Source organism: Nicotiana sylvestris, chromosome 1 (genome assembly GCF_000393655.2).
Source record: "Nicotiana sylvestris chromosome 1, ASM39365v2, whole genome shotgun sequence".
NCBI lineage: Eukaryota > Viridiplantae > Streptophyta > Magnoliopsida > Solanales > Solanaceae > Nicotiana > Nicotiana sylvestris.
The window spans coordinates 17005440-17031484 of NC_091057.1; the positions used below are offsets into that span (position 1 = coordinate 17005440).

General features: G+C 35.2%; 3 protein-coding genes across 7 annotated transcripts; 1 reads left to right on the plus strand and 2 right to left on the minus strand.

The window, feature by feature from the left end:
* Positions 1-4034: 4034 nt before the first annotated feature.
* On the minus strand, positions 4035-6396 carry LOC104216222 (transcription factor FAMA-like). Of its 5 annotated transcripts, none has more exons than XM_070158472.1 (5): positions 6082-6396; positions 5780-5912; positions 5307-5642; positions 4567-4959; positions 4035-4261 (listed from the first exon to the last, which is right to left on the minus strand). In XM_070158472.1, the coding sequence occupies exons 2-5, from the start codon at positions 5801-5803 to the stop codon at positions 4172-4174; spliced, it is 843 nt and encodes a 280-aa protein (XP_070014573.1). In that variant the 5' UTR covers positions 5804-5912; positions 6082-6396; the 3' UTR covers positions 4035-4171. The 5 variants fall into 5 exon arrangements, with proteins under 5 accessions (XP_070014573.1, XP_009764529.1, XP_009764530.1 ...); XM_009766227.2 differs by having other exon boundaries at positions 6066-6396; XM_009766228.2 differs by lacking the exon at positions 6082-6396 and adding an exon at positions 5987-6016.
* A 5944-nt stretch (positions 6397-12340) lies between these two features.
* LOC104216225 (uncharacterized) lies at positions 12341-13075 on the plus strand. The gene has a single exon (XM_009766232.2). The coding sequence runs from the start codon at positions 12341-12343 to the stop codon at positions 13073-13075; it is 735 nt and encodes a 244-aa protein (XP_009764534.2).
* A 2722-nt stretch (positions 13076-15797) lies between these two features.
* On the minus strand, positions 15798-25388 carry LOC104216223 (26S proteasome non-ATPase regulatory subunit 1 homolog A-like). The gene is made up of 13 exons (XM_009766229.2): positions 25079-25388; positions 22462-22525; positions 22242-22347; positions 21658-21769; positions 21377-21545; positions 20239-20714; positions 20011-20146; positions 19664-19912; positions 19353-19573; positions 17750-18008; positions 17280-17512; positions 16710-17199; positions 15798-16538 (listed from the first exon to the last, which is right to left on the minus strand). Exons 1-13 carry the CDS (start codon positions 25228-25230, stop codon positions 16215-16217), a joined length of 2991 nt encoding a protein of 996 aa, XP_009764531.1. The 5' UTR covers positions 25231-25388; the 3' UTR covers positions 15798-16214.
* Between the last annotated feature and the right edge of the window lie 657 nt (positions 25389-26045).

Genomic DNA, 26045 nt, shown 5'->3' on the forward strand with positions numbered 1-26045 from the left:
TCTACTTCTTTATCATCTCTATCTCTTTCCAGACATTTGTACTAGCTTATAGACTTAGCAGACTTGTATTATGACTTATAGATGCTCATGACTAGTGACACCCCAGTTAGGGCTGTGTTGGGTTGTACTTTCGCGCTTTATTGGCATTATCCGCTACTTAGTATTGCTATATCATGTTTTAGACTATTTTATGTTATTTAACTATTTAAAAAGGGAATTGGGTTTAATTGGCTGGCTTTGTCTTCGCGAGAGGCGCCATCACGACCGGGTTCGGATTTAGGGTCGTGACAAACCATCTTTGGCTGTGTATATGCGAAAGAATTACAAACACATAGGTGAGAATGGCAGAAATTGCTGAAACCAGGAAAAATAGGGATGCAAGAACACTGAGAAAAAGAAAGAAACATCTAAAGGTTCGAATGTTTGAAAACATAAAGGATCAAATAGAGAATTTATATCCGTATTTATAAGAAATCCATGCACCTTAATCGAGAATACAAAGCATCGATACACAAATATCAAAACGGCAGAGGCGCAGGAAACGAAGTGATGCATAAAAATGCATAATAATGACGCATGATGTCATGACGTCATTCTGAACCGACGTAACGGTAAGTTGTGGCTCACTAAGCGCTACATTATCACCTCGCCATGATCGTTACTGCTCAACCTGCCCACCTAAATCTCACAACTATGAGTCTACGACTATTGAAGTTCGCTCACCGAGGTCGTCCGAAAGACAACCTCGATAAGCGGAAGGACTAACTGTATGGGTTAAAATCTGGCTTCGGCACGAAGAGGTATCATTAGAAGTAATTTAGCTGAGGTCGACTAACGACTGATGGATTCACCGTCGAGCAGTCAATCATGACCAAGTTCGAATACCAAGAATAATAGTAACGACTAGTTTTGTAATATGATCTTTAGGAGAATATTCCACTGAATATTCTTTGTACTTGTACTTTTAGGGTTGATTAGGGGCATGTCCCATATAAATAGGGAGAGAGATAAGGTGAAAGGCATGTATTATTGATTCTGATAAGAACTCTCTTGAAAAGCAAACTCTCTAAATAAATACAAACACCACCTTTCTAAAGAGATTCATTTTGTTGATTATTCTATATATTTGTACATCATATCCGAGAAAGTCTCCAATATTCTAATAGTTATTTGTCATACATCATTGTCAGAAAGAAGAATCATCCACTTTATTCAATATTGGGTGAATCATTCTCCTTATTTACATTTAGTGCCATTTATTGTTATTTAATGTTTGTTATTCCCATCTCGGTATTGACCTTGAACATTTAATACTCATTGCATTAATTATGTTCCGACATTATCCTACTAATCCACTTAGGCCGATTTTAGACCTGGAATTATTCTAGAATTAATCTCTTATCTTTTTAGTTAATTAGTTTAATCAAAGGTTCATACTTTTTGGTCAAACACTTTGGAGATTCCGTCTAATTAAGATTCACGTTGAGTAAAGTGCATTAAAAGATAAAATGCTTTCTATCAGAATTTTTTTATTTTCATGCCTCAAATCTGAACTCTGGTTAATAAATAGTAAAGAGATCATATTCATCATGGTAAGAACGACTTCTTCTTGGGGTGAGAGGGGGGGAGGGAGGGGCCGAAGAGGAGAGGAAGTGTAGGGAGAAAGGGAAAGTTGGTAGCTCTAATTTATTTTACAGTAGAATGGATCATATAACTATTTCATCCATCTTAATATTTACACAATATTTATACTTGATAACCTGGATTTTTACATCCTTGGTGGTTGAATTCTCTTAAAAACGTACTTGTCCAATTACCTTACCAATCTCTAACATGTTACTTTTAATATCCAAATGTGATCTCAAGCTCCTCCTCGTCTCCTCTCCTAATGCAACAGTGTTGTCATAACCAGTAGATTCACCTTCTCTTTAAGGTCGAGGAAGGACAATAGTTGTTTGATGGTAAAGAGGAATAATACACGCTCAACAATTCACCTAAAACAAATGAAAAGTCATATTGCCATGTGCTCGTTGATTCCAATTAAATGGCGAAGTTTTTTCCAATTTAGACGTTTTATGTAGTCATGAGAGTGACTAACGGGAAGGCCGCGCCAGACGACACATGCACCAAGTTTACCAATGTGATTTAACCAATTATCTGATTTTAAATTGGATTGGATCAATTCAAATTTTAAAAACATTTATAAATCTTTTTCTAATTTATAAACATTTAGAAATTACATTTACTTTGCATTTCAAAAGCAAATGATTGGACAGTTGTGGATCTTCTTGATGCATTTACAGACAAGAATACGAGTCAAAATCCAAACCCCACAATGCCATTCTTTAGCATGCGCGCATGAATCAAAACTGCAAACCCTAAAAGAAACAAAAATAAATAAATGGTGCATGATAAAAAGACCAAATTAATTTATCCAAACTCTTAGGACAAGTGACCCTACTAAAATTAAAGAGAATTTGCTAGCATTCAATGACAGCCTAATACTTCCAAGATTTAGACCTGACAAAGTCAATCCCATCTGAAAACAAAGGTACAATTTGGCAGTGCATATGCACGTTGACCTTCCCTAAGTCACATAATTGCACTCGGCTACGATTGAATTTTGATTAAACATTCCATAACATTTACGAGGATATAAAAACTTCTCATTAACAGTAAAATTAATAAAATAGAAGTTTAAAGTTAAATGTTTTCATATAAAATATGTCATTATTTAACAAAATAACGAAAGTATGTCACATAAAATGACACCGAGTGAGTAACTATTTTTCCATTAAAGATCCTTTCTTTAGCATTTCTCTTTACCTGCAATATGTTGATAGTAACCTTTGCAATTGTACTTTTGGCATGGGGAAGCTAAGAAACCTTTGCTTTTCTATAGCCCGTTTGGTAAAAATCAGTTTATTTTGAGAAGTGTTTTTTTCAAAAGTGCTTTTCTCAAAAGCACTTTTAGTGAGAAGCAGTTTGTGTTTGGCTAATTAGTTTGAAAAGCACTTCTGAGTAGCAATTAGTGTTTGGCCAAGCTTTAAAAAACTGCTTCTAAGTGTATTTTTCTCAAAAGTGCTTTCAAAAAAGTGTTTTTGGAGAGAAACTATTTTTTTCTGCTTCTCCAAAACTGCTTCTACTTCTCCTCAAAAGTACTTTTTTCCTTCCAAAAGCTTGGCCAAACACCTCAATTTTTGGCAAAAAGTATTTTTGGCAACAAAAAAAAATACTTTTGGCCAAAAAGAAGCTTGGTCAAATAGGCTATAGCTAGTCTTTTAGTATATCTCACTTGCCACTGTATATTGACACACAAAAGAGCATTTTGGTGCACTAAGCTCATACCATATATGCAAGATTTGAGGAAGAATTGATCCCTTGAGACAATTGTGCACAATCTTCCCTTATATTTCTGCAAGATGTTCTTTTTCCCGACTTACTTGTGACCTCTTAATTACACGACAGAAATACCTAATGTCGTGCCATGGCTCTCCTTAGTATGTCAGCATTTTGTATCTAAATGATACACCAAGGGCCCGTTTGGTATGAGGGATAAGGTATAATTAATCTCGGGATTAAATTTGAGATGAGTTTATTCTATGTTTGGCTGAGATAAAATCATGGTATAACTAATTTCGAAATTAGTTATCCCGGGATTGTAGTATTTTTTAACCCTATGGAAGAGTGAAATAACTAATCCCGAAATAATTAATTATGGGATAACTTATTTTCCAAACAAACGACCCTAAGTGCCCGGTTAAAATGTTCCGAATGAAACAAACTTAAGAGGGAGTGTATTATGCCTTTTTGTCGATGTATTATGCCTTTTTGTATCTTACGCTATAATGAATGGTCGTTAGACGCAACAGAGAGCTTGTGCTCATGTATGATAGAGAAACAAAGAACACATGATGACAGTTGCAGTCAAATAGTTTACCATTAGTTACTAAAGACAGTATTTGACAAAAAATAAAAATAAAATTATGAGCTCATAAAGGTACAAAATCAGTAAATATATAGTTTATCGCAAATTAAATACACATGAATTTATGCAGATCTTTTATTTGAATGATCAAGAATATGTACGAAGTCACTAATTAAGAGCTCAAAATCCAAGATTAAACAAGAATTGCTATGATACAAGAGTACAGGGTAAATTAGGTATATTTCATATGGCATTGTTTGCATGAATAAAACTGAATATTTGCTGGACCAAATTTGCTATACCATCAGCTGTAAGCTTTGTTTCTCCAGAAATCTACACAAACAAAAATCAGAACAATATCAGAAAATATAACACATTGACATTCTATAAAATTTTGTACTATCACTATTACTATTAATTTAATCAACTACAATAGTTTATTATTTTATTTTTCAAGTTACCATATCAAGCTCGCAAATTGCAAGTAAGAGCTATACCCATTATTGTATAATGTTATTTTGTTTATATACCGTCAATTCACATAACTTAATTACTTTTAAGTAAATAAAAAGGTATTCTCTCTTTAACCATTCGAACTTTCAAATGAGGTGGTCATATAATTCAACATAATGGCGTACCTTAACATTGAAAGAATATAGAACAGTTTGTTCAATGGTGGTAATATTTGTATGAATAATATTAAGCTGCAAATCTTCTAATGCAGAAATGGTGGTAATGAGTTGGCCTGGCCTTCTTTTTGACAATATCTTGATTATTGCATTAAAACCTAGTAGTTTCACTTCAACATCAGCCAAACATGACTTGATTTCAGCTATATCTTCTTGAATTCCACCTTCATATAATTCATTTGCAAGAGGTAAAGGAGCAAAGAATGGTGGATTTTGAATTTCCATTAATAATGAATCATCTCCATAGAGTTTCCTTCTCTTTTGTGATTCAAGGCATTGTAAAAGTTGCTCTAATTCTCTCACAAATTCTATTGCTCCACCAATAATTGAAGCTTGATCTCCCTAGAAAAATTCCAAACAAAAAAAACATGTCAAAATTTGCTTTTTTCTTCTCATATCTACATAATATGGTTGTCTTCGCACTATGTACGGAATTTAAGAAAGAAATTTTTGACACATCAAAAATACCCTTAAAATAGTGGTCTCTTTGTCTAAAGAACTGCGTTGAGAAATGGCAGATGTACAGAACCTTTCAACGAGATAGTGCTTTTTCATTTAAACATGCACGTTTATATATATGCATATAATTACATGTCATTAAGAGTAAACGATAAGTTTAATGTGAACTAAAAAAATTCTAATATAGAAAGATGGTATCATATAAAATGAAACAAAGCGAGTTTTAATACCCTTTGTACATAGGAACTTGGCATAAGAGACCTCAAGACAAGAAGATGCTCATTCATTTGCTTCCTTCTATTCCTCTCCACTTCAATATGTGTCATTCTTTGATTCTCAACTTCCTCATTACTCTTGATTCTTGTTCTTTTCCTCTTCTTCTTGTTTTCATTTGCTTTGCCATTTTCAAGATTTTCACCAATAAGAAACCTTAGTTGTGCAGCATTCTCTACTTTATCGCTAAACTCTATAAACTTCTCTTCAATTTGTGACACCATCATTGCTTCTTCATTAACCATCTCTGGATTTTGATGGTTAAGACTTGGGAAAATTGTAGGCAAATAAGGCTGCAGAAATATTTCATGTTCAAAGTGAAACAACATGGTGAGTTGAAGTGTATTGATATGTCAAAGGAAGAGATACAAGTTATGAAAAATGTTGACATTGAAAAAGTACCAAAATATATAGATGTGTGTGGATATACCTGGTTGTTTTCTTTTTCCTCCATTGTATTTTAGAAAGAAAGAAAAAGAGACTCGAAAACTCTAATAGTACATAAATTCATGCAAAATCATTACATTGGTGAATTATCAATCCTTGGGTCCACCTCCAGAAACCTGACAAAATTCAGCAACAAACTATCTTGACAATTGGAAATTAAAAATAAAAAAAAATAAGATGATGAATTTACTTGTGGATAAGAAGATGGGAATTTCCGGAGTAACTATTGGAGAAGAGGATATAACATATATATATATATATACACGCACCGAAATCGTGTTTTACCCCTGGATGTCCAATCAAGTAATGCGCCTTAACGCACTTCGGGGAGAACCAACTAGCTCTAGGTGCGAGTGGTATTTCACCCCTAACCACAACTCACCCGTTGATTCTTCAACATCAGTCGGTCGGACCTCCACTATATATATTTACTTGAAAAGTAATTGCACTTAATTATTCATAATAAGTAGAATTAATAATCTGAAAAATAAAACAAATATTTACTCTTATAATATGTTAAATTACACTTATAAAAATATTTATTACACCATCAGTATATCTGCCATATTCATGAGAGAGGGGGAGGGAGTTTGGAGAAGAGAAGAGCCTGTGGATTAATTTCCACCTCACGAATTCACTCACTTGCCTTATCTTTCACCTCCCACCTATTAATTGTGTAATACTTTATATTTTAACAAGGGTGTATTGGTCATTAGCAAAATAATAATAATAATAATAATATAAGAAACTATCTATAAAAAAAACTAAACAAATAAACAAAAAAAAAGGGGAGAGGGAATTTAAAACAAGGGCCGAAGCCCATTAGAAAAGAATGAAAAAAAAGGGGTTAAACAAAGCTTTCAAAAGCTTTCTGAAGCAAAAGCCGCAGAAAGCAAAACGCAAGCAAAAAAAAAAAAAAAAACAAACAGAGAAAGGAAAAGGGGAAAAGAGAAAAGAAGAAGAAGAAAGCTTTGGGTAAAGGCCTTAAGAAGAATTGAGAGTTGAAATTGAATATATTAAAGCTCTCCTTCGACTCAAAACGTTAATTTCTTCTCCTCATCTGTTGAATTATTTCACTATATTTATGCAATTTCATGTGGTACAAAGGAATTCAATATCGACCTTCTTGTATATAAAAAGAAATATATATACTATGGAAATAACAAGGCTATAAGGGTTTGGTTTAAGCAATGATAGGTCTACTTCTAGAGGAATAAATTATATTAAATAGTTTGAAATTGATAGAATTATGGACTAGTTCTATGATTAAATATAAATACCTTTTTATTTACAAGATTTTTTGACTAATTTAAATTACTCATAGCATGAGTAAATATAAATCCACAAATTAAGATTCAAACATGAATCTCGATGATTGGGTTTTCTAAAATAGCTATGGATTAGCCTAAATAAGAAAATTAACGTGAGATCGATATTATGTAATTATAGATTGATTGGAGGAATTTGTACGAATTGCTCGAGGTGAAGCATTTGGTATTTCGGCACGAGTACTGTGAGTAGTAATCTTACTGCAATTTGTGTTTTCATAACTTGCATGATTTACACATGATTTTTAATATGAATATGTTACCGATTATTTTGAGTTGCATGTGGGACAAGTCTTTTACTCGATATGATACCGAAATAGTTATTTGAAAAGATTACCGTGTTTTAAATATTTTCGTTGTCACTAGATCTGTTTTACCGTTACTTGAATTTACTGTTATCGAAAAGAAATTATATGATTTGGTAAGAACCGAAATGCCCTATATTGGTTTAAAATATTTTTGATGAGTATATACGGATTACAGAGACAAATATAAATGGGAGTACACATTGAAGGATCCCGTAGCTAACGGCGGGTTCGTTAGACCTGGTGCACCTTGAAATTACAGATTATCTTTATAGCCCTCGCTAGTGGGAAGGTAGAACTAGCATACCGTTACCAATTTCCCTCGAGTAGGGACTACCGTTATATTTGACTTTTTTGCGAAGAAGTCCACAGTTATACCGATTACATGATCTGTTCATTGAAACCTCCCAAATGTGAATATTGATATCGTACAGTGATTACCGAGCTTATTACTAAATTATTATTTGTATTATACTACAAGAAGAACATGATGAGACTGAAAATTTATTATTGTTTCTGAAGGGCATTTTTATGTTATCTTCTGTTTGAGATACTAGCATGTTTTCTGACTTGTCTCCAATAAAAACGGTTGTGGTTAAGTGTTATTACTCACTGAGCTAGCGACTCATTCACCGCTAATTTTTTTTACAGAGACAGCAGTTCATGGAGGCAAGGATTTTGTTAATTAGAGCGCACATGTTGATATTTCTCGGTGAGCCTCGCACTTGTTCGCGGGGGCAAAGATTTTATTTATTGTTATGGTCTTTTCATTGAACTCTTAGAGTCGCTCCATAGTCATTATTTTAGTGTCATGAGTATTCTTTTGTTATTATAGTCTTATGTTGAGTATCGTTCTCATTTATCAAAGTTGGAGATAAATTGGTATTTCTGGTGGTTAGTTGGTGGTTTAGTTATGGTGGAGACTTGTATTGGTTAATTGACAAGTTTTCAATTGTTTGGTATGATATTAGGATGTTTGGTTGTTGATTTGAGACAGGAAAATTTTTGGGATGGTCCAAAAACAGGAGAAACTCTGTCCGATTTTTTGTAAAATTTTCGATGAGGCTTACTTGGGAGCACTTGCTCCTAAGCGCCGGTCACAATCCTAAATTGGGTCGTGACAAAGTTGGTATCAGAGCACTAGGTTATTCTTGTGGCTAATGGAGCACACGTCGGTAGTAGAATCTCAATTATGGTTATGTAGCCGGCCATTCCCATAATCGTGATTCTGCGAGGGCATGATAGGATGTGTCTTGTCTTTCTTTCTTATTCCTCCGTACGTGTGTGGCGATTAGAGTCAGATAACTGAATCTATCATTACTTATCCTATTCGCGCATGGCTCGGACCAATTACCCTATAATAGAATTTGGCTAGAGGTTCAAACTTCAAAGATGTCAAATTTCGCCAATGGACATGCAGCCATCTCCGAGCAAAGAAATGCTACATAAGTATTATACAAGACCAGTGAAAGGTTAATTGTTCCATATGAGGTACTTTCTGGTAAGATGCGTAATAGAGTCTATTTCGAAAATTTATACTAGTCCACCACTACAGCGATAGAGGAGTGCTATCATAAAATGTACTTACCTCCATGAAAAAGAAGAAAAAAGAGATCTCTATGGATATAATAGATAAACATGAGAAGAATGAGCAACAGAATAGGGGCTCTAAAGTCCTCATGCACCTAGAAGATTATGGGGAACAAAAAAATATTCTTAATAAAGTTTCTAAAGTTGAAACTACTAAGTTACTATTTCTGATAGTTCAAAGGATCCTTAAAGGTTTTAGTAGAACACTTACCACATTATGAGCTATAAGATATTTCATGAAGAGGTCTATGGAACAGGCAACTTTAAGACTAGAGAACATGGCAAATACATGAAATGCTACTATACTCTTAGAGATGCCTACAAGAGCAACACAACTAAATTGAGAATAATTTCACTAAAGTGTTTATGAATCACTTCCTTTTTGACAGTTTGTGACGTGAACTTGCCTGCTAGATCATTTAAGTAATTGATTTAGACGTTGGGTATACTTACATATAACACCAAACTTTCTCAGCTGGATACGCAAGTAACATCTTAAGTTTAGAGGCGTGTTGAAAGGTTCGTCAATTGTTTAAACAAGGTAGTAACTACATATATGAAGATTGAAGACTTAAACCTATTTTATAGCAGTTGCACTTACCAGAAAGATTGAAAATATGGACATGATAGGCATGCAAAAACTCACATAAGAAGATCGAGATTAGAATATCTTTTAGTATGGATTTTAGCATGAATCGAAGATTTAAAAATCAAGAACGCTATCAGATAATAAGCGATCCTTTTCGGGTTGCCACATCTGTGGAAAATCTATAGTAGTTAGACATATGTTTAAAACCTTTAAGATTCAAGTTAAGAGAAGGAAACCCTAGCTAACCAAGTTGTACTTGATATGGTTGACTCTAACGTACAGATGGCTATGGATTAATTATCTTCTTACCATGCTACCCTCGATTACAATGGAAAGACTATTAGGTTTGGTGAACTTTAAAAGCTAGTTTTGTCCAGAAAAGGGATTATAGTTTTGTCCCAAAAAAAGGGATTATAGGTTTTAGAGATGAGCAAATTATATATTTTGAAGACTTAACGGTTAAAGAAGAAAGGTTGTTTGGATCTCATAGATACGGTAAGGGACACAAGAGAAGAAACACTTAGTTTGAGAAAAAAGAAGAAGTATCATAATGAGAGATTCTCTAATGTATTCCTAAGGATTTACTAGGACTACCTCCAATATTATAAATAGACTTTGATATTGAGCTGGCACCTGACATACAAACTATATCATATGGAACTAACAGAGTCGAGAGAGCTAAGTGAACAATTGCAAAACCTATTGAATAAGAGTTTTATCATACCGAGTGTTTCACCATGGAAAGCACCAATATTATTGGAAAAAAAGAGAGAGAGGGAATAGGTCCGTAAGAATGTAAATCGACTACATACAATTGACTAAGATAACAATATGCAATATGTACTCATTGTCTCGTATAGATGACTTGTTTGATTAGTTACAAGGATCCTCCCACTTTTAAAAGATTGATCTTTAGTCTGGTTATCATCAGCTTAGAATAAGAAATGAAGATATTTTGATGTAAGCCTCTAGAACTCAGTACAAATATTATGAGTTACTTGTGATGCCTTTCGGACTGGCCAATTCTCTAGCCGCATTTATAGATATAATGAATATGGTGTTCAAGTTGTTTTTAGAAGAAAAAAAAAGTATCATGGTATTTATTTATGATATTTAGTATATTCTTGTAGCTAGAAAGAACACGAAGAATTACTTGGCAAAAAAAACTGTGTTATAGATACTGTCGAAGAAAAATTAGCTTTTCACCAAGTTTTTGAAGTGTGAACTTTAGCTACACTCGGTGGTGTTCATAGGACACATGATATCTAAGAATGAAAAGATGGTAGATTCTGAGAAGATAGAAGCACTTCCTAAATGGCTGAGACTCATTTCTCCTAAAGAGATTGATTTTTTTTTATTGGGCTTGACAGGCTACTACAAGCATTATTTGTATAGGATTCCTCTAGAATAGCACCACTACTCACCAAGTTAACATAGAAAGTCACCAAATTTCAGTAAATGTAGGAATGTAAGACGAGATTCCAAAAGCCCAAGGCATATTTGACAACCATACCCGTGTTATCCTTATTCCAGTAGGCTCTAGAGGATTCACGATGTTCTGTGATACTTCGAGGGTAGGATTAGGATATTTTCTCATGCATAATAGTTGTGTAATAACTTATGTTCAATAAAGTTGAAGAAGCGCAAGTTGGATGATGCCACTCATGAGTTGGAGACGGACACAATGGTATTTCCATTTAGGATATAGAGATACTATTTATACGAAGAAACCTAAGAGATTTATACATAGTACAAGAGCCTGAAGCACATTTAAAATCACAACAAATATAAATATTTATCAATGCCGATGGAGGGAATTACTGAAGATATAACTGTACTATTTTGTATTGTATGGGAAATATAAAATATTATGGCTTATGCAAAAAAATAAAAAATAAAAAATAAAAATATGGGTAATTTGGCGCATATAGTTCCTTAAGATACTTCTGTACAAAGATGCGCATAGACTAGAAGGTACACTCAGTGTGAAAAAAAAATCAAAGACATTATTGGCTATTGGTCCAGACTGATGTAGAGTGCATAAAGGCTAGTCAATACGAGGATGAGCGATTGTTCAAGTACCAAGATTAGTTTTTGCTAGTAAAAGCGAGGATATAACTATTAATAATGATGGTATTGTCTGACGAGATAATCAATTATGTGTAGCAAACATATATGGGTTGAGACAAGTTATTTGTGATGGAGCTCACAACTCTAGATACACTATATATCGCAAGTATATAAGATGCAATATGACTAGGAAAAAAAATGGATTGGTTAGAAAAGAAAAAAATATAATTTGTTAACTTTGTTTCTAACTATTTGACATGTCGGCATGCTAAGGCAAGCCCTTGCGACTCACATGCCTACTACAACAACACAAGATTCTGAAGTAGAAATGCAATAGAATTACAATACATATATGTCTGAATTATCTAAACAATTAGAGGTATGATTATATGTGGGAAAGTTGTAAATTGGCTTATGTAGTAGGCACATTTCTTGCTAGTCAAAACTCTTATAGTAAGGAAAAATATGCACAGATATACATGAACGGAAAATTTATCTGACTCAATAGAGCTCTATTGTCCATCATCTCTGATAGAGGATCACAATTCACTTCACGACTTGGAAATCTTTTCACTAGACGTTGGGCACATGAGTAGATCTTAGTACTAGTTTTATCACCCACAAACGCAAAGTCCGAATATATTGTACAGACCTTGGTGGATATGTTGAGAGCTTGCATTCATGAGTTTGGAAGAAGTTGGGACACTTACCTACCTTTAGATGAATTTGCTTACAACAATAGCTTTCAGTCCAGTATTCAAATGGCATCGTACGAAGCATTATATGGTAGAAGATGTCGTTCTTCTATCGGATGGTTTGAAGCTGGTGAGACTAACTTATTGGGACCCGACTTAGTACAAGAAGCTATGGACAAAGTCCAGTTGATCAGACAGAGATTGCTTACAGCTCAAAGTAGACAAAAGTCTTATGCTGATAAGAGAAGAAGAGATTTAGTGTTCACAATTGGAGATAAAGTGTTCTTACGAGTCTCTCCCATGAAAGGTGTGATGCGATTTGGGAAAAGAGGCAAGCTGAGCCACAAGTTTATAGGACTGTATGAGATACTAGACCGAGTAGGAGCTGTGGCTTATCGTTTGGCACTTCCTCCTGAGTTGTCCTTTATTCATCTAGTTTTTCATATCTCGATGTTAAGGAAATGTATATCAGACTCATCTCAGATAATTGAAGCCCCTACTATACCACTTGATGAAAAGTTGTCTTACGAGGAGGAACCGATGGCAATTGTTGATAGACAAGTAAGAAACCTACGGTCAAGAGAAATTATGTTCGTTAAAGTTTTGTGGAGAAATCATACCATTGAAGAAGCTACTTGGGAAGTAGAAAAAGATATGCAAGCGAAGTATCCTCATTTGTTCAGTCTACAGGTACGAACTTGAGTTAAATTCAGGGACCGAATTTCTTAAGGTGGGGAGGATGTAATACTCTATATTTTAATAAGGGTGTATTGGTCATTAGCAAAATAATAATAATAATAATAATAATAATAATAATAATAATAATAATAATATAAGAAACTATCTATAAAAAAACTAAACAAATAGATAAATGGGGGGAGATTTAAAACAAGGGTCGAAGCCCATTAGAAAAGAATGAAAAAAAGGGGTTAAACAAAGCTTTCAAAAGCTTTCTGAAGCAAAAGCCGCAGAAAGCAAAACGCAAGCAAACAAAAAAAAAAGAGAAACAAACAGAGAAAGAAAAAGGGGAAAAGAGAAAAGAAGAAGAAGAAAGCTTTGGGTAAAGGCCTTAAGAAAAATTGAGAGTTGAAATTGAATATATTAAAACTCTCCTTCGACTCAAGAGGTTAACTTCTTCTCCTCATTTGTTGAATTATTTCACTATATTTATGCAATTTTATGTGGTACAAAGGAATTCAATATCAACCTTCTTGTATATAAAAAAAAATATATAATTACTATGGAAATAACAAGGCTATAAGGGTTTGGTTTAAGCAATGATAGGTCTACTTCTAGAGGAATAAGTTATATTAAATAGTTTGAAATTGATAGAATTATGGACTAGTTCTATGATTAAATATAAATACCTTTTTATTTACAAGATTTTTTGACTAATTTAAATTACTCATAGCATGGGTAAAAATAAATCCACAAATTAAGATTCAAACATGAATCTCGATGATTGGGTTTTCTAAAATAGCTATGGATTAGCCTAAATAAGAAAATTAACGTGAGATCGATATTATGTAATTATAGATTGATTGGAGGAATTTGTACGAATTGCTCGAGGTGAAGCATTTGGTATTTCGGCACGAGTACTGTGAGTAGTAATCTTACTGCAATTTGTGTTTTCATAACTTGCATGATTTACACATGATTTTTAATATGAATATGTTACCGATTATTTTGAGTTGCATGTGGGACAAGTCTTTTACTCGATATGATACCGAAATAGTTATTTGAGAAGATTACCGTGTTTTAAATATTTTCGTTGTCACTAGATCAGTTTTACCGTTACTTGAATTTACTGTTATCAAAAAGAAATTATATGATTTGGTAAGAACCGAAATGCCCCATATTGGTTTAAAATATTTTCGATGAGTATATACGGATTACAGAGACAAATATAAATGGGAGTACACATTGAAGGATCCCGTAGCTAACGGCGGGTTCGTTAGACCTGGTGCACCTTGTAATTACAGATTACCGTTATAGCTCTCGCTAGTGAGAAGGTAGAACTAGCATACCGTTACCGATTTCCCTCGAGTAGGGACTACCGTTATATTTGACTTCTTGCGAAGAAGTCCACAGTTATACCGATTACATGATCCGTTCATTGAAACCTCCCAAATGTGAATATTGATATTGTACAGTGATTACCGAGCTTATTACTAAATTATTATTTGTATTATACTACAAGAAGAAGAAGAGCATGATGAGAATGAAAATTTATTATTGTTTCTGAAGGGCATTTTTATGTTATATTCTGTTTGAGATACTAGCATATTTTTTGACTTGTCTCCAATAAAAACGGTTGTGGTCAAGTGTTATTACTCACTGAGCTAGCGACTCATTCCCCGCTAATATTTTTTTTACAGAGACAGCAGTTCACGCAGGCAAGGATTTTGTTAATTCGAGCGCACAGGTTGATATTTCTCGGTGAGCCTCACACTTGTTCGCGTGGGCAGAGATTTTATTTATTGTCCTGATCTTTTCAATGAACTCTTAGAGTCGCTCCATAGTCATTATTTTAGTGTCATGAGTATTTTTTTGTTATTATAGTCTTATGTTAAGTATCGTTCTCATTTATCAAAGTTGGAGATAAATTATTATTTCTGGTGGTTAGTTAGTGGTTTAGTTATGGTGGAGACTTGTATTGGTTAATTGACAAGTTGTCAATTGTTTGATATGATATTAGGATGTTTGGTTGTTGATTTGAGACATGAAAATTTTTGGGATGGTCCAAAAACAGGGGAAACTCTGTTCGATTTTTTGTAAAATTTCCGATTAAGCTTACTTGGGAGCACTTGCTCCTAAGCGCCGGTCACAATCCTAAATTGGATCGTGACAAATTGATGTGAATCACAAGCAGAACTAACTTTACCACCTCTTTGCACGAGGCTTTAATAAATACTTAAAACTTTGTTATATGATTTTATGAATTAAAGTGAGTGAAAATTTTCAGAGTTTGAACCTTTCTATGGATTGAATGTTTGAGATTGGTTTAATCATACATCAAGCACGTGATCACCATTGCAGCCTAGACACCTTTATTTAACTACAAATTATTTATTCAATAGTTATATATTCCATGTGATACCACCCCATTTTAACTTTACACGCTCTACTAAGACTTTCCATTAAATGATGAATGTATATACATGGATCTTGGAAGAAAATTTTGCAACTTGTCATTTCATTATTAAGTGGAAACTTTATGCAGTCTGCCACCGATATTGCGCAAACTTTCCAAAATAATATTGACTGTGTCTACTTTTGGAGGATGTCGGCTGCATAGTTTCGAAGAGTCCGAGCACTTGCTCGGATCAAACATCCTCATATAAAGCTGTGAAACTCCGTAATTGTGTTTGATAAAAATTGGTTCAGTCCGGAATCAACCCAAACAAATTGCAAAGGCTTAAACTACGACTGGCAAAGATCAAGTTGTAGTAACTAATAAATACTCGAGAGAGAACAGTGGAAATCTTTTTGTAGATCCGAACAATATAAAATCTTAATTAGAACATAAAGTAAAAATCTAACAGTCCAGACAGAGCTGACGTGACAGATTCAGAAAAAGATAACGCGCAATGGCAGTTTCCAGTCCCCAGTTTTTGAGTCCCTCTTGCATAGGAAATACAATGACAAGCACAAGCACAAGTCTGGAAATCAAGAGGCAGAATAACAGAATCCACGGGGCTCTTTTCAATGTATCCCACAATTCAACTCGATCATAGGAAGTGCTATTTGATCCATAGGTTTCCCACCTCTGCCATTCAACATCGTCTCCAAAATGGAATGAAAACCAAAGTATTGGTGAAGCTTTTAAAATACAAATAAATCACGATGTGTACTCAAATGCCGGTGGTGGCTGAGGCTCCTCATCAACAGCCATTGCTGATGCCGGGGCCTGTTGTCCAGTTGATCCACCACCAGTGCTGGATGCAGTTGACGAGGGTGCATCAGTGAGGGACAATATTTCAGGTTCATCAGGACGTAGATCTCTCAGAAGCACAAATCCAGAAGGTGATGATTTAACTGGCACATATCTGCTTTCTTCCAAAAACTTTATGTATTTCTCCTGAGCTGGAACCACCCTAGCAGGGTTGGTCAACATCTCAAATGATGGCTCTGGTTCATTTTTCTTCTCCGCTGGAGTATCCACCTGCCATTAAAGGAGATATACATTTTATTTGCACTACACAACAAAAGCAGAAAATTATGCAAGATCATCCATACAAATTTGTCTACAATATTATAAGAACAGACTGTCAGCCCGATCCTTAACTAAAGGAAACCATTGATCCAAAACAAAAAGACAGAAATGTATACGAACCTGCATGGACTCCCCAGAACTTGGTGCACCAGAAGATGACTCTGTTCCAGCTGCCTTCTCGGCAATGGCTTTCTCAGCCTCTTTCTTGCTAGCCCTTGCCTTAGCCCTAGCCGATGTTGATAAAACAGCTGTGGGAAGTTTCACAGCAGAAGTTGTGGTGGCTACAGTGGTTGGCTTAGGATACTCAAATAGTGAGGGCTTAGCGTGTGATACAAACTCGAACTTTGGCACTTTTAGGTCATAATTGAGACCAATCAAGGCTGTTGGTGAGAATGCTAAGCTAACGAAATATATAAGTGGATACCAATACCAAAACTGACTAAAAACAGCTAGTCCAACGACTGCTGTAATTTTGTCATGTTTAGTCTTTGAAAGTAACTTGATTGTCACGTTTCTTCCACCAGCATCAAGAATACCAGAGGCCAAAATTGCACCCATTTTACTCATGGTATCTTCATGCTTATCTAGGACAATTTTCTCCAGTTGTCGCCTGAACAGAAGAAAGTATAGCAAGCTCAGAAAAGATGAAAAAATAAGGAGAGATGTGACATGCATTTTCAGATGAAATACCTGAAGGCACCCACGCGGGAATCACTAGCTTCACTTATCTGGACCATCACCATGGCCATCGCTATGAGAGCACCTTGACGTACAAAATCAACCACATCTGATGTCAAAGGCTCCAACAATGAGATGGCCTCACTCAGACCAGTACCTGCACAAGAAATGCCTACTGCCATAGCCGCACCATATCGAACATGTGGATTGTAAGACTCTGACAACAACGATACAATACGAGGCATCTGCAAATTCATTGAAAAGGAAACATTATTAACACATCAGAATGAAGAAGACTTGGGGGAGGGGGAGATAGGGCAGAGGGGAGGAAATAGGATAACAGTGGTGTTAAATGTGGATCTGCAGACACAAGTCAAACATAGTAATTCCGCTGAAATGAGACCACAAACAACAAGAGATTGATAAGAAGCACATGATTAACCAGCATAACAGTCTTAAATATGACAAGAAAAAGCACCAACCTGCTCTGGCTCAGAATACATAACAAATCCAAGTGCCAAAACTGCTGTCCGGCGGACATCATCACTAACATCTGATACAGCAAAATGCAGCAACTGACGGATAGCTTTATTATTCGCAGTTCCTCTGTAAGCCAATGCTAAAGCATACATTCCACCATAACGCAATATAGGGTCTTGATCCCTAGTCATTTGTTCAATCAGTGTATCCGCTTCTTCTTCCCTTCCGTAGACTGTGAGAGCTATACCTAGTGCCAAACCCCTGCATGTAGCATCAGAAGGAATGTTCAACTCCAGGTACTCTATGGACTATTATTCTGTACTAATTAAAAGAAAAATGTGTTCCAGGCACATGCAGTAAGACGGAGAAATTTTCATCCTTATTTTATGCCACATTATTGATCCTGTAATTATGCCTAAGACTAATTACATATTCATGTTCCCTCTAGTTTGAAAATTTTACTTTTTGCTAATAAACCTTCATGAAAGGAAAATAGCACAAAAACAGGTAAAGGATCAAAACTTTCCAGTGCACAAAAATTACACTGAAGAATTTTCACCTTGAAATTGAAAATTCTTGGAATTGATATTCACAAAATCTAAAAGTTCAAAAAAAAAGGAGGATGCATACATGGGGACTGAAACAAGTGATAGTACCTAAATATGTGATTTTACAACATATGATCAAAGGCAATATCTATCAAAATATTCAGAATTGAAAACGGACAAAGAAATCAACATGTCCTGTCTTCTTTCAAAACAGAAATTCAAACACCATTAACTTGCAATGGACATTCCAGCCATTCTTTTGAAACTGAAATTCAGATGGCCTTAATTTGCAATGGACATTTCTAAATCTGTGACATTCACAGTTTTTTCTTTTTAAAAGTAAATGTGACATTCACAAGAAAACGGATGCTACACAGGTTTTAACTTTTAAGTCGAAAGATCCAACACGAGGATTTGGAACAGTGAGTTCTAAAACAAGGACAAAATCTGTCCATTATTTTCTTATATTTGCTATTAACAGGACTTGTTGCAAAGAAAATAAAATAAGGAAGTGAGAGTATCGGAGCCAAGCGGTCAAGGACATTTCAGTAGTTGGCTCTTAAATATTTATAGCAATTTTCAGTCTTATCAAATGTATAATAATTATACCTATTTGTTTCCTTATATCACTTGGTGACATTTCTTCAAACAGTATAAAACAATTTTATCTGTAGTTTATCAAGTAAAATCAATCCAAAATACCAACTACCTCTTCACACGATAACAGTTGTTCATTTCTAGATACTGCAATCATTTTTGACACTATTCAAATAATTAATTTCCTTATTATAGTTCAAGCAAAATATTTTCTAATAGTCATCTCAAAAAAAAAATATTTTCTATAATTCATCAATGCTTAATTATTTTTATTTTTATTTTTTTTTTGGATTGGTTTAACATTTGATCACAATATCATTCTTCAAAAATACAAAAGCAAAACCTGAAAAAGAACAGTAAAAAGAACTTCTCAAGTACACATGTATTAAGAGATAACTATAGGATCTAAGCTAATACAAGTAATTGTATTTTGGCAATTGGCTTAAAGCTGTCAACCTACCTGATTATCTTCTCATGTTGCGTCTCATGAGCATAAGCAAGCATCTCACCTGCCTTCTCACTTGCAGTTCCAACCATCAATAAACCCATACCAATACCAGCAGCCTCTCCAGCAACGGCACTGTCAGTATATAGGACGTTTTTAATGTCATCATAAATGTCTTCATCAGCGGTTCCTAGAGCAGCCAACCCAAGTCCTAAGCAGGCACCATGCTGAATAACCTGTAGCAACAGAAAGTTGAAAATATGAAAACAATAGCCGGAAAAAAGAAAGGCACCTATGAGAAAGATGAAGTTCACTAATACAAGTACCTCGACATTTGTACTACGTAGACTATCACGAAGAAACTGTTTGATGCCCTCCCCATGATTTGCATGAATTAAACCAAGAGCATACAAGGCACCACCTTCTGAATATGGACTACCACCTCCACCAGCTCCACCTTGAGGCAAGTAAGGTGCCATAAGTGATCTCCCCTGCTGCAAATGGCCACTGTGGATAACACCCAGTCCAGCTGTCGCACTGAATTTAGCCCAATTTGTTGCACGGCTTAGCCAGTCCTGATAATGTAAACAAAAGATTCCCATTATAAATTATTTTAGGCTGTAGATATAATCCAAATGAGAAGGTAATCTGGTAAAAGGAAAGATATAATCACCAGGTTCTCCCTAAGGAATGTATCCACAGTCGTTCCAGCATGCATGATCGCATTCGCATATATTGTTGCACTGTGACACACACTATTTCTCATCTCAACAGACTGCTTTATTGTTTTAAGAATAAGGAGATCTGACCTGTACGCAAAGATTAATACAACTAAGAATACACATTTTCCATCAATCAATTGAACAAATAGGTAACAAAAAGTAAAATATATTTGTCTTACTTGTTATGGCTGTATAAGAATTGCAAGGTCAACTGTATTGAGGTCTCCCCTGATAGAATCCCTTTTAGTTTTCCCAACCTTTCAGCATACATAGCTTCTTTTGGATCTGCAGTTGTTAACGTCCCACCTGAAGGTCTGCTTTCTTCTAACAATGGAACATCCTCTGAAGCTTCTGCATCTTCAGTCGGTGCTCGATCAGAATCCGCAGGTAACGGCTGTGCCGGCTCTGAAGGTTGTAGGTTTGGGCTGGAAAGCCGGTCCCTAACCCTCAAAAGAAAAGCTTGGTGCTCGTTCTCTACAAGGTCAAAAGCTATTTGAAATGCCAATAGAGCATCATCTTTATTTTCTGATCTTAATAGCTTCTCCAATATGCTTGCTACAGTCTCTGGTTTATCCAAAAACATAAGCCACTGGCACATGCTCAAATAGTTTGGAGATGGTGACTTCTCATACACATCGACAAGAAGACGAAGCACCTGTAAGAGAAGAGGAAGATTTAAATGGAAATTTTCTCTGAATCTGCTTAAAGAATATCTAAAGTAACAATATGTATTAAAGAAGTCGTCCTACATCTATCAAGAAAGAAAGAAAGCGAAACAAATAAGGATAATATCACAGGCGGATGTAGTGCATAAGATATGGTTCACCCAAACCCAGCAAATTTGGCTCGGACCTTGATGTGTTAACAAATTCACTAAATAACTGCAAACACTAGATTTTGAACAAAGTAAATCGAATGGGTTGTGGTAGAATTCCGAACTCGAACTCGTAATGTTCAAACCGAATCCTTTTTTCTCTCTATTTCTATTTTCCCCACTGTAGATGGTATTGGGATGACGCTGATGAGGAGACACTGGAAGAAGGTAACACTCAAAGGGAAACTTTTGGTGGCATATGATTAATTTTCTCGGGGGAGCTCACAGTATATGCCTTAGCTCAATGAACAAATTTAAAAAAAAAACATGGTGACAGACAGAGACTTATAATCTCTATGAGGAGAATACAAGCAGTCAATGCAATAACTAAACCTAGCAAGAAGATCACATAAATTAGAGCACACGGATTTGGGGTGGGGATGGGGGAGTGGGAGCTTGAAATCAAGTATGTTACATAGGGTGAAGACAGAGCAAGACTATACCTCACTTCGATATTCTCTACGATTGACGAAGTTATGGGAAACATTACTGCAATATGCTAGAGTGGCATCAACGTTATCACTGCTAACAATTGCTTCGGCAACCTTATCCAGCCTTCGGCATTCAATGGCCATGCCAATGGCTTGCTGATATTTGCCATCCACTATACACCTAAGTAAGAAACAAGGTAATTGTTAACCAGAATGGAAACCCCAGAAAAATAATGTGAGGATTAGATGTCCACATTCTTATTCGTCCACAACAGAAGATGAAAAATACGTACTTATCAAGCATTCTCTCCACAATAGCCTCCAGCCTAGGGTCCACCTTTGTGGCTTCATCATTTGACTCAGCTGCCTTAGTCTTATGGCTTGCATACTCATCCAGGGCTTTAGCTGAAAGGAAAGATATTGCAAATCCAACAATACAAGTCAACAGTGGACAAACAAAACGGACAGCTAAAACAGTTGACATATTATAGTACTTAAAAACAACTAAGCGAGAATGAGTGTCTATTTCAAAGTTCGACCAAAATTTTGTCACATGAACCGGTTTAGTTATTTTACTTCTTACTCCCCAATAAAGCATTGATGTGTCAACCTAGTGATGTCAGGTATGACACAACAATTCACTACTATGGACCAAGATACTACAGAAAGAACACAGTACAAGCTAGAAGGGGATGCAACAAAAATCATCTGCAATAGCAATTGCAAAAAGATAGATCTTGAGGAAGAAGTGTTGAAAGATGCAAATCAAAAGCAATATATGAAAGTTGAGAAAGAAAATTTGGAAGATACAAATTCATCAGAACAACATGATTTTTTGTATTTATAAGATCTGAACAATATGATATGAAATTTATACCGAGAACTGTATGAACATAGTCAGTATCCTCAGAAACATCAAAGAGAGGGCCAGCTCCAAGGGCATAGGATAATGAGTCATTATGTTCACCCAAATGATAGAAAACCTGAGGAAATAAACAAAAGTTAGAGAGGACTGCTGATAAGAAAATTAGGTCCTGCCATAATAAACTGTCTCCCACATGACATGGGACAAATTGGTTGGAAAACAAAAATGTAACCTTTGAAGCAACTAATGCAGCTAGTTGTCTTTGATCAAACTCTTCATCCTCGTACAAGCTTTCACTGCACGAACAGGGAGTTAAAAAAGTCCATGAGATCTCAAAGCACATATCATGAATACACAGTTGATAGAAATTAAGACGTGAGCTTAGGTTTCAGAAATTTCATAAATTCTTTTAATATATATACATAAGTGCAGGGCATGGAATTACCCAATATCACAACTGACACGGCCAAGAAAACTAGATACAAAGCCAAGCAAACTATACAGCATTCTACAGATGCACATTCTAACATAAAGCAAAGCTCAGCTTTCACTGACAATGACAGACTGATTAGATTATAGCTATATTAATTAGTTGATGCATAACTAAACTGGCAGACAAGGTTGACTATCTGCTATTCAAGAGAACTATGTTTGGCAAGCATTTTGGTGACTTATAAAGAAAGTTCTAAGGTCCTTGAGGCCACCAGGGCTTTGGTCTAGAGGGGTAAGAGAGGGGATGCCTGGACTAGGTGCATGACATGAGTTCAAACCTTGTCGCAAACAAAAGCTTGGTATTTAAGTGGAGAAGGATAGAGAGGCTTATTGTCCACCATGCTTGAATCGTGCGCAAGGGGCCAACTGGCTCTCGAGGTTTTCTCGATTATAAAAGTTCTAAGGTCATAAGTTAAGCTTGTGGTCAGCTAAATTAAAACTTGTGTGTTTGGTGTTTAAAATAATCGAACAAACAACATAAAGTATCTAAACATATTTTTTTTCTTCTCTTTTGTGCAATATAAACACATTGGGCTTATCAACCAAGCTCAAAAACATAGTTTTAACTCCACACGGTATAATTACACCCCTGCATAGACGGAGAGGGTCAAAGACATCATAGTACACAAAGTTAGTAATATGAGGTCTAATATAAGTTACATTTTTTTTGCATAAGGCAACGTAAATAAGTTACATGTTAATGAGATGGACAAAGATTTACACACTGGTTTGTATCATGAAAGCCATAGCCAATACTAATTAGTTGAGGAGGTGAATAAGTTTTGCGCGCAATATTTGAAAGGATAGGAATCCTTAGGTGTGAAAAGCTCATCCAAATACTTCTAAAAAGTATCCCAGCCAAAACAATAGCATCAAAATCAATAAGTTTCAATCCACAAACAGTCATGATGAAATGAAGCTCATACAAGATTGAGACGCTCTCCCTCCGTAAGCTGAAACACATACCATTGTCACTACTTACAGAACATGCATTTTATATTTAAAAGAAGGTACTAACTTCCAGATCCACTTATGAACAAATGAACTTCTTGCATGTGCAATGCGTTTCATTGCCATGGAACCCATAATGAATCCACCTTAACCCTCCTTTACCTGTACCACCTTTTCGGCTTAAGATTGTCATCGATCAATCAATTCAAATCCCAAAAGAAGAAGGCGAAAAAACAAATTAGGCGTTAATATTTTCCATCTAAGATAAAATTGACCACAAAACCTTCCAGGACCAGCGCTGAAAAAACTTTCGACATCCCCCACACCTACCATCCACACCTCCATGGTGACAAGGCACTCAAATACAGGCAATGTATCCCTACAACCTACACTTGCACTATTCAAAAACCATACAGTGAGTCGCTCAAAATTTCCAACTCACACCCGACCGCCCAATATAACAAGTCCACTAATCCTAATACTTAGAAATTCCAATTCCATTTAAGCACCACTTACAGAAGTTATCCCTACAACTTAATCTTGAATCATTCAAAAGGAAATTATTCGAGTCATGCCCATACAGCTATAGCAACTAAACTTCCATGATGTCAAAAAAAAAAAAAGAAGGGGGGGGGGGGGGGGCAAGCACGAAATCAACTATCTTCTTTAGCGCCAACATCCTTTTTGTATAAAACATCCAATTTGCCATCCACTTCCTACTTCCCTCAAAAATCCCACAAAGTTCAAATACTTCTAAAACATAAAACGGGAAAGAAGGACCTCAAAACCTTTCGTACTAATGCTGAAAAGTCCCAAATCCACACAATTATGTCAAAGCAATGAACAAATACACAAGTATTTTACCGCACTACAAACCATAATTCAAATTGAAAGTAACAAAAACGCAATCTTTCCCATAAAGACACAAACCTTCAAGAACTCAATTCACCCAAATGGAAGTAAAAAATGCCAATCCCTCTGCTGCTCAGAAATTAAAATTCCATACTTTCCATCATTAAAAGAACAAACCAAAAACAAAAGAATTCACCAAAGAAATAGGAAAATAAAAACAAAACAAAACCAATTTCCTCTTTCTACAGCTCAGAAGTTTCAATTCCACATAATTTCAATCACTACAACTAACAAAAAAAACCTATATTTTTTGCCACAACTAAAGTAAAAACAAATAATTATAAGTCCAATTCCACAAAATTTCAATCACTACAACTAAAAAAAAGTATTCTTTTTACCACAATTAAAGAAAAATAAACTAATTATAAGTCGAATCCCATATAATTTCAATCACGACAACTAAGAATTAAAGTATATTTTTACCATAAAGAATGGGGGAAAACATAATTGAAACTGAGAGTATAAGAGAAATAAGTAGCAGAGGAATGAATTACATGACAGGGACAGAGGTAGAGATCTCAGGCCAAAAGTAATCAACAAAGGCGTTGAGATTTGAGAGCGCGTGGAGTTTCAACTGTGGGTGGGATTCGTTCAGCATCGCCAATAAACCACCCGCCGAACTCACCATCGTTGCAGCCGTCGCCATTGCCGCCGCCGCCGTTTAACTCTTAGGGTTTGGATCTGTAACAAGAGAGGAGAAAGCTAGGGTTTTCAGATGAAGAGAGCAACCGGAAACCTAAGGAATAGGTGGAGAAGAAAAAGAAGAAGACTGAAGAAGAGATTTGAAAAGCTTTGGGATTTCTTGTTCATGGAGTAAAGGAAAAGGTTCTTTATTAGCTCACTCCTAGCGCATTTTGGATTCTTTTTTCCTTTTTTTAATAAATAATAATGAGAAAATAATCTTGTGTTTTAAAATTTTTAAATTTGTTTTGGTATTTTTACCATGGAAAATCTAATTTGGGTCTTGATTAATTTGGATTTTTATTTAAATTCGAATTAGTTTAAATAGAGTGTTTTGTTCGTATTTTTAATGTGTTTAAGTTGCTGTTTTTAAAAAAAAAAATGATATTGTATAGCCACTTTAAAAATATAGCCGAAAAATATATATTTTTGTATATATTGTGTAAGTTATATATACAAATTTTATATATCTTTTCGGCTATCGAAAATAAATTGTTTGTGGCACGAGCAAAGTGAACAAAAAAATCCTTTTTTTCCTTAATTGATGTTTGCATACACTTTAGGGCTTGACTTTACCGAATTCAAGTTGGAAAGTTCAATTTTAGGATTTAAAAAGCTCATTATCAAAGACGACTCAGTTCTCCTAGCCCACACTGAGATGGAAGGATGTTTATCACCCACCACAAACTTTGGTGGTAGCGTGTGCTCGGTTAAATTATAAGGCGGTCGTACAAGATAAAATTTGGAATTATATTTATTTCATGTTTGAATACAAGTATT

Bases quoted from the DNA above. Each gene is read 5' to 3' on its own strand.
- LOC104216222 (XM_070158465.1), bottom strand. From the start codon at position 5,678: ATGTTGTTTCACTTTGAACATGAAATATTTCTGCAGCCTTATTTGCCT. The intron at 4,960-5,306 runs GTATTAAAACTC...GAATTTTTCTAG, and splicing joins CAAGTTCCTATGTACAAAGG to GGAGATCAAGCTTCAATTAT. The intron at 4,262-4,566 runs GTACGCCATTAT...TTGTTTGTGTAG, and splicing joins TATATTCTTTCAATGTTAAG to ATTTCTGGAGAAACAAAGCT.
- LOC104216225 (XM_009766232.2), top strand. From the start codon at position 12,341: ATGTTGAGAGCTTGCATTCATGAGTTTGGAAGAAGTTGGGACACTTAC.
- LOC104216223 (XM_009766229.2), bottom strand. From the start codon at position 25,230: ATGGCGACGGCTGCAACGATGGTGAGTTCGGCGGGTGGTTTATTGGCG. The intron at 22,348-22,461 runs GTTACATTTTTG...TTATTTCCTCAG, and splicing joins CTGCATTAGTTGCTTCAAAG to GTTTTCTATCATTTGGGTGA. The intron at 18,009-19,352 runs GTAGGTTGACAG...TGCTACATGCAG, and splicing joins CAACATGAGAAGATAATCAG to GGGTTTGGCACTAGGTATAG.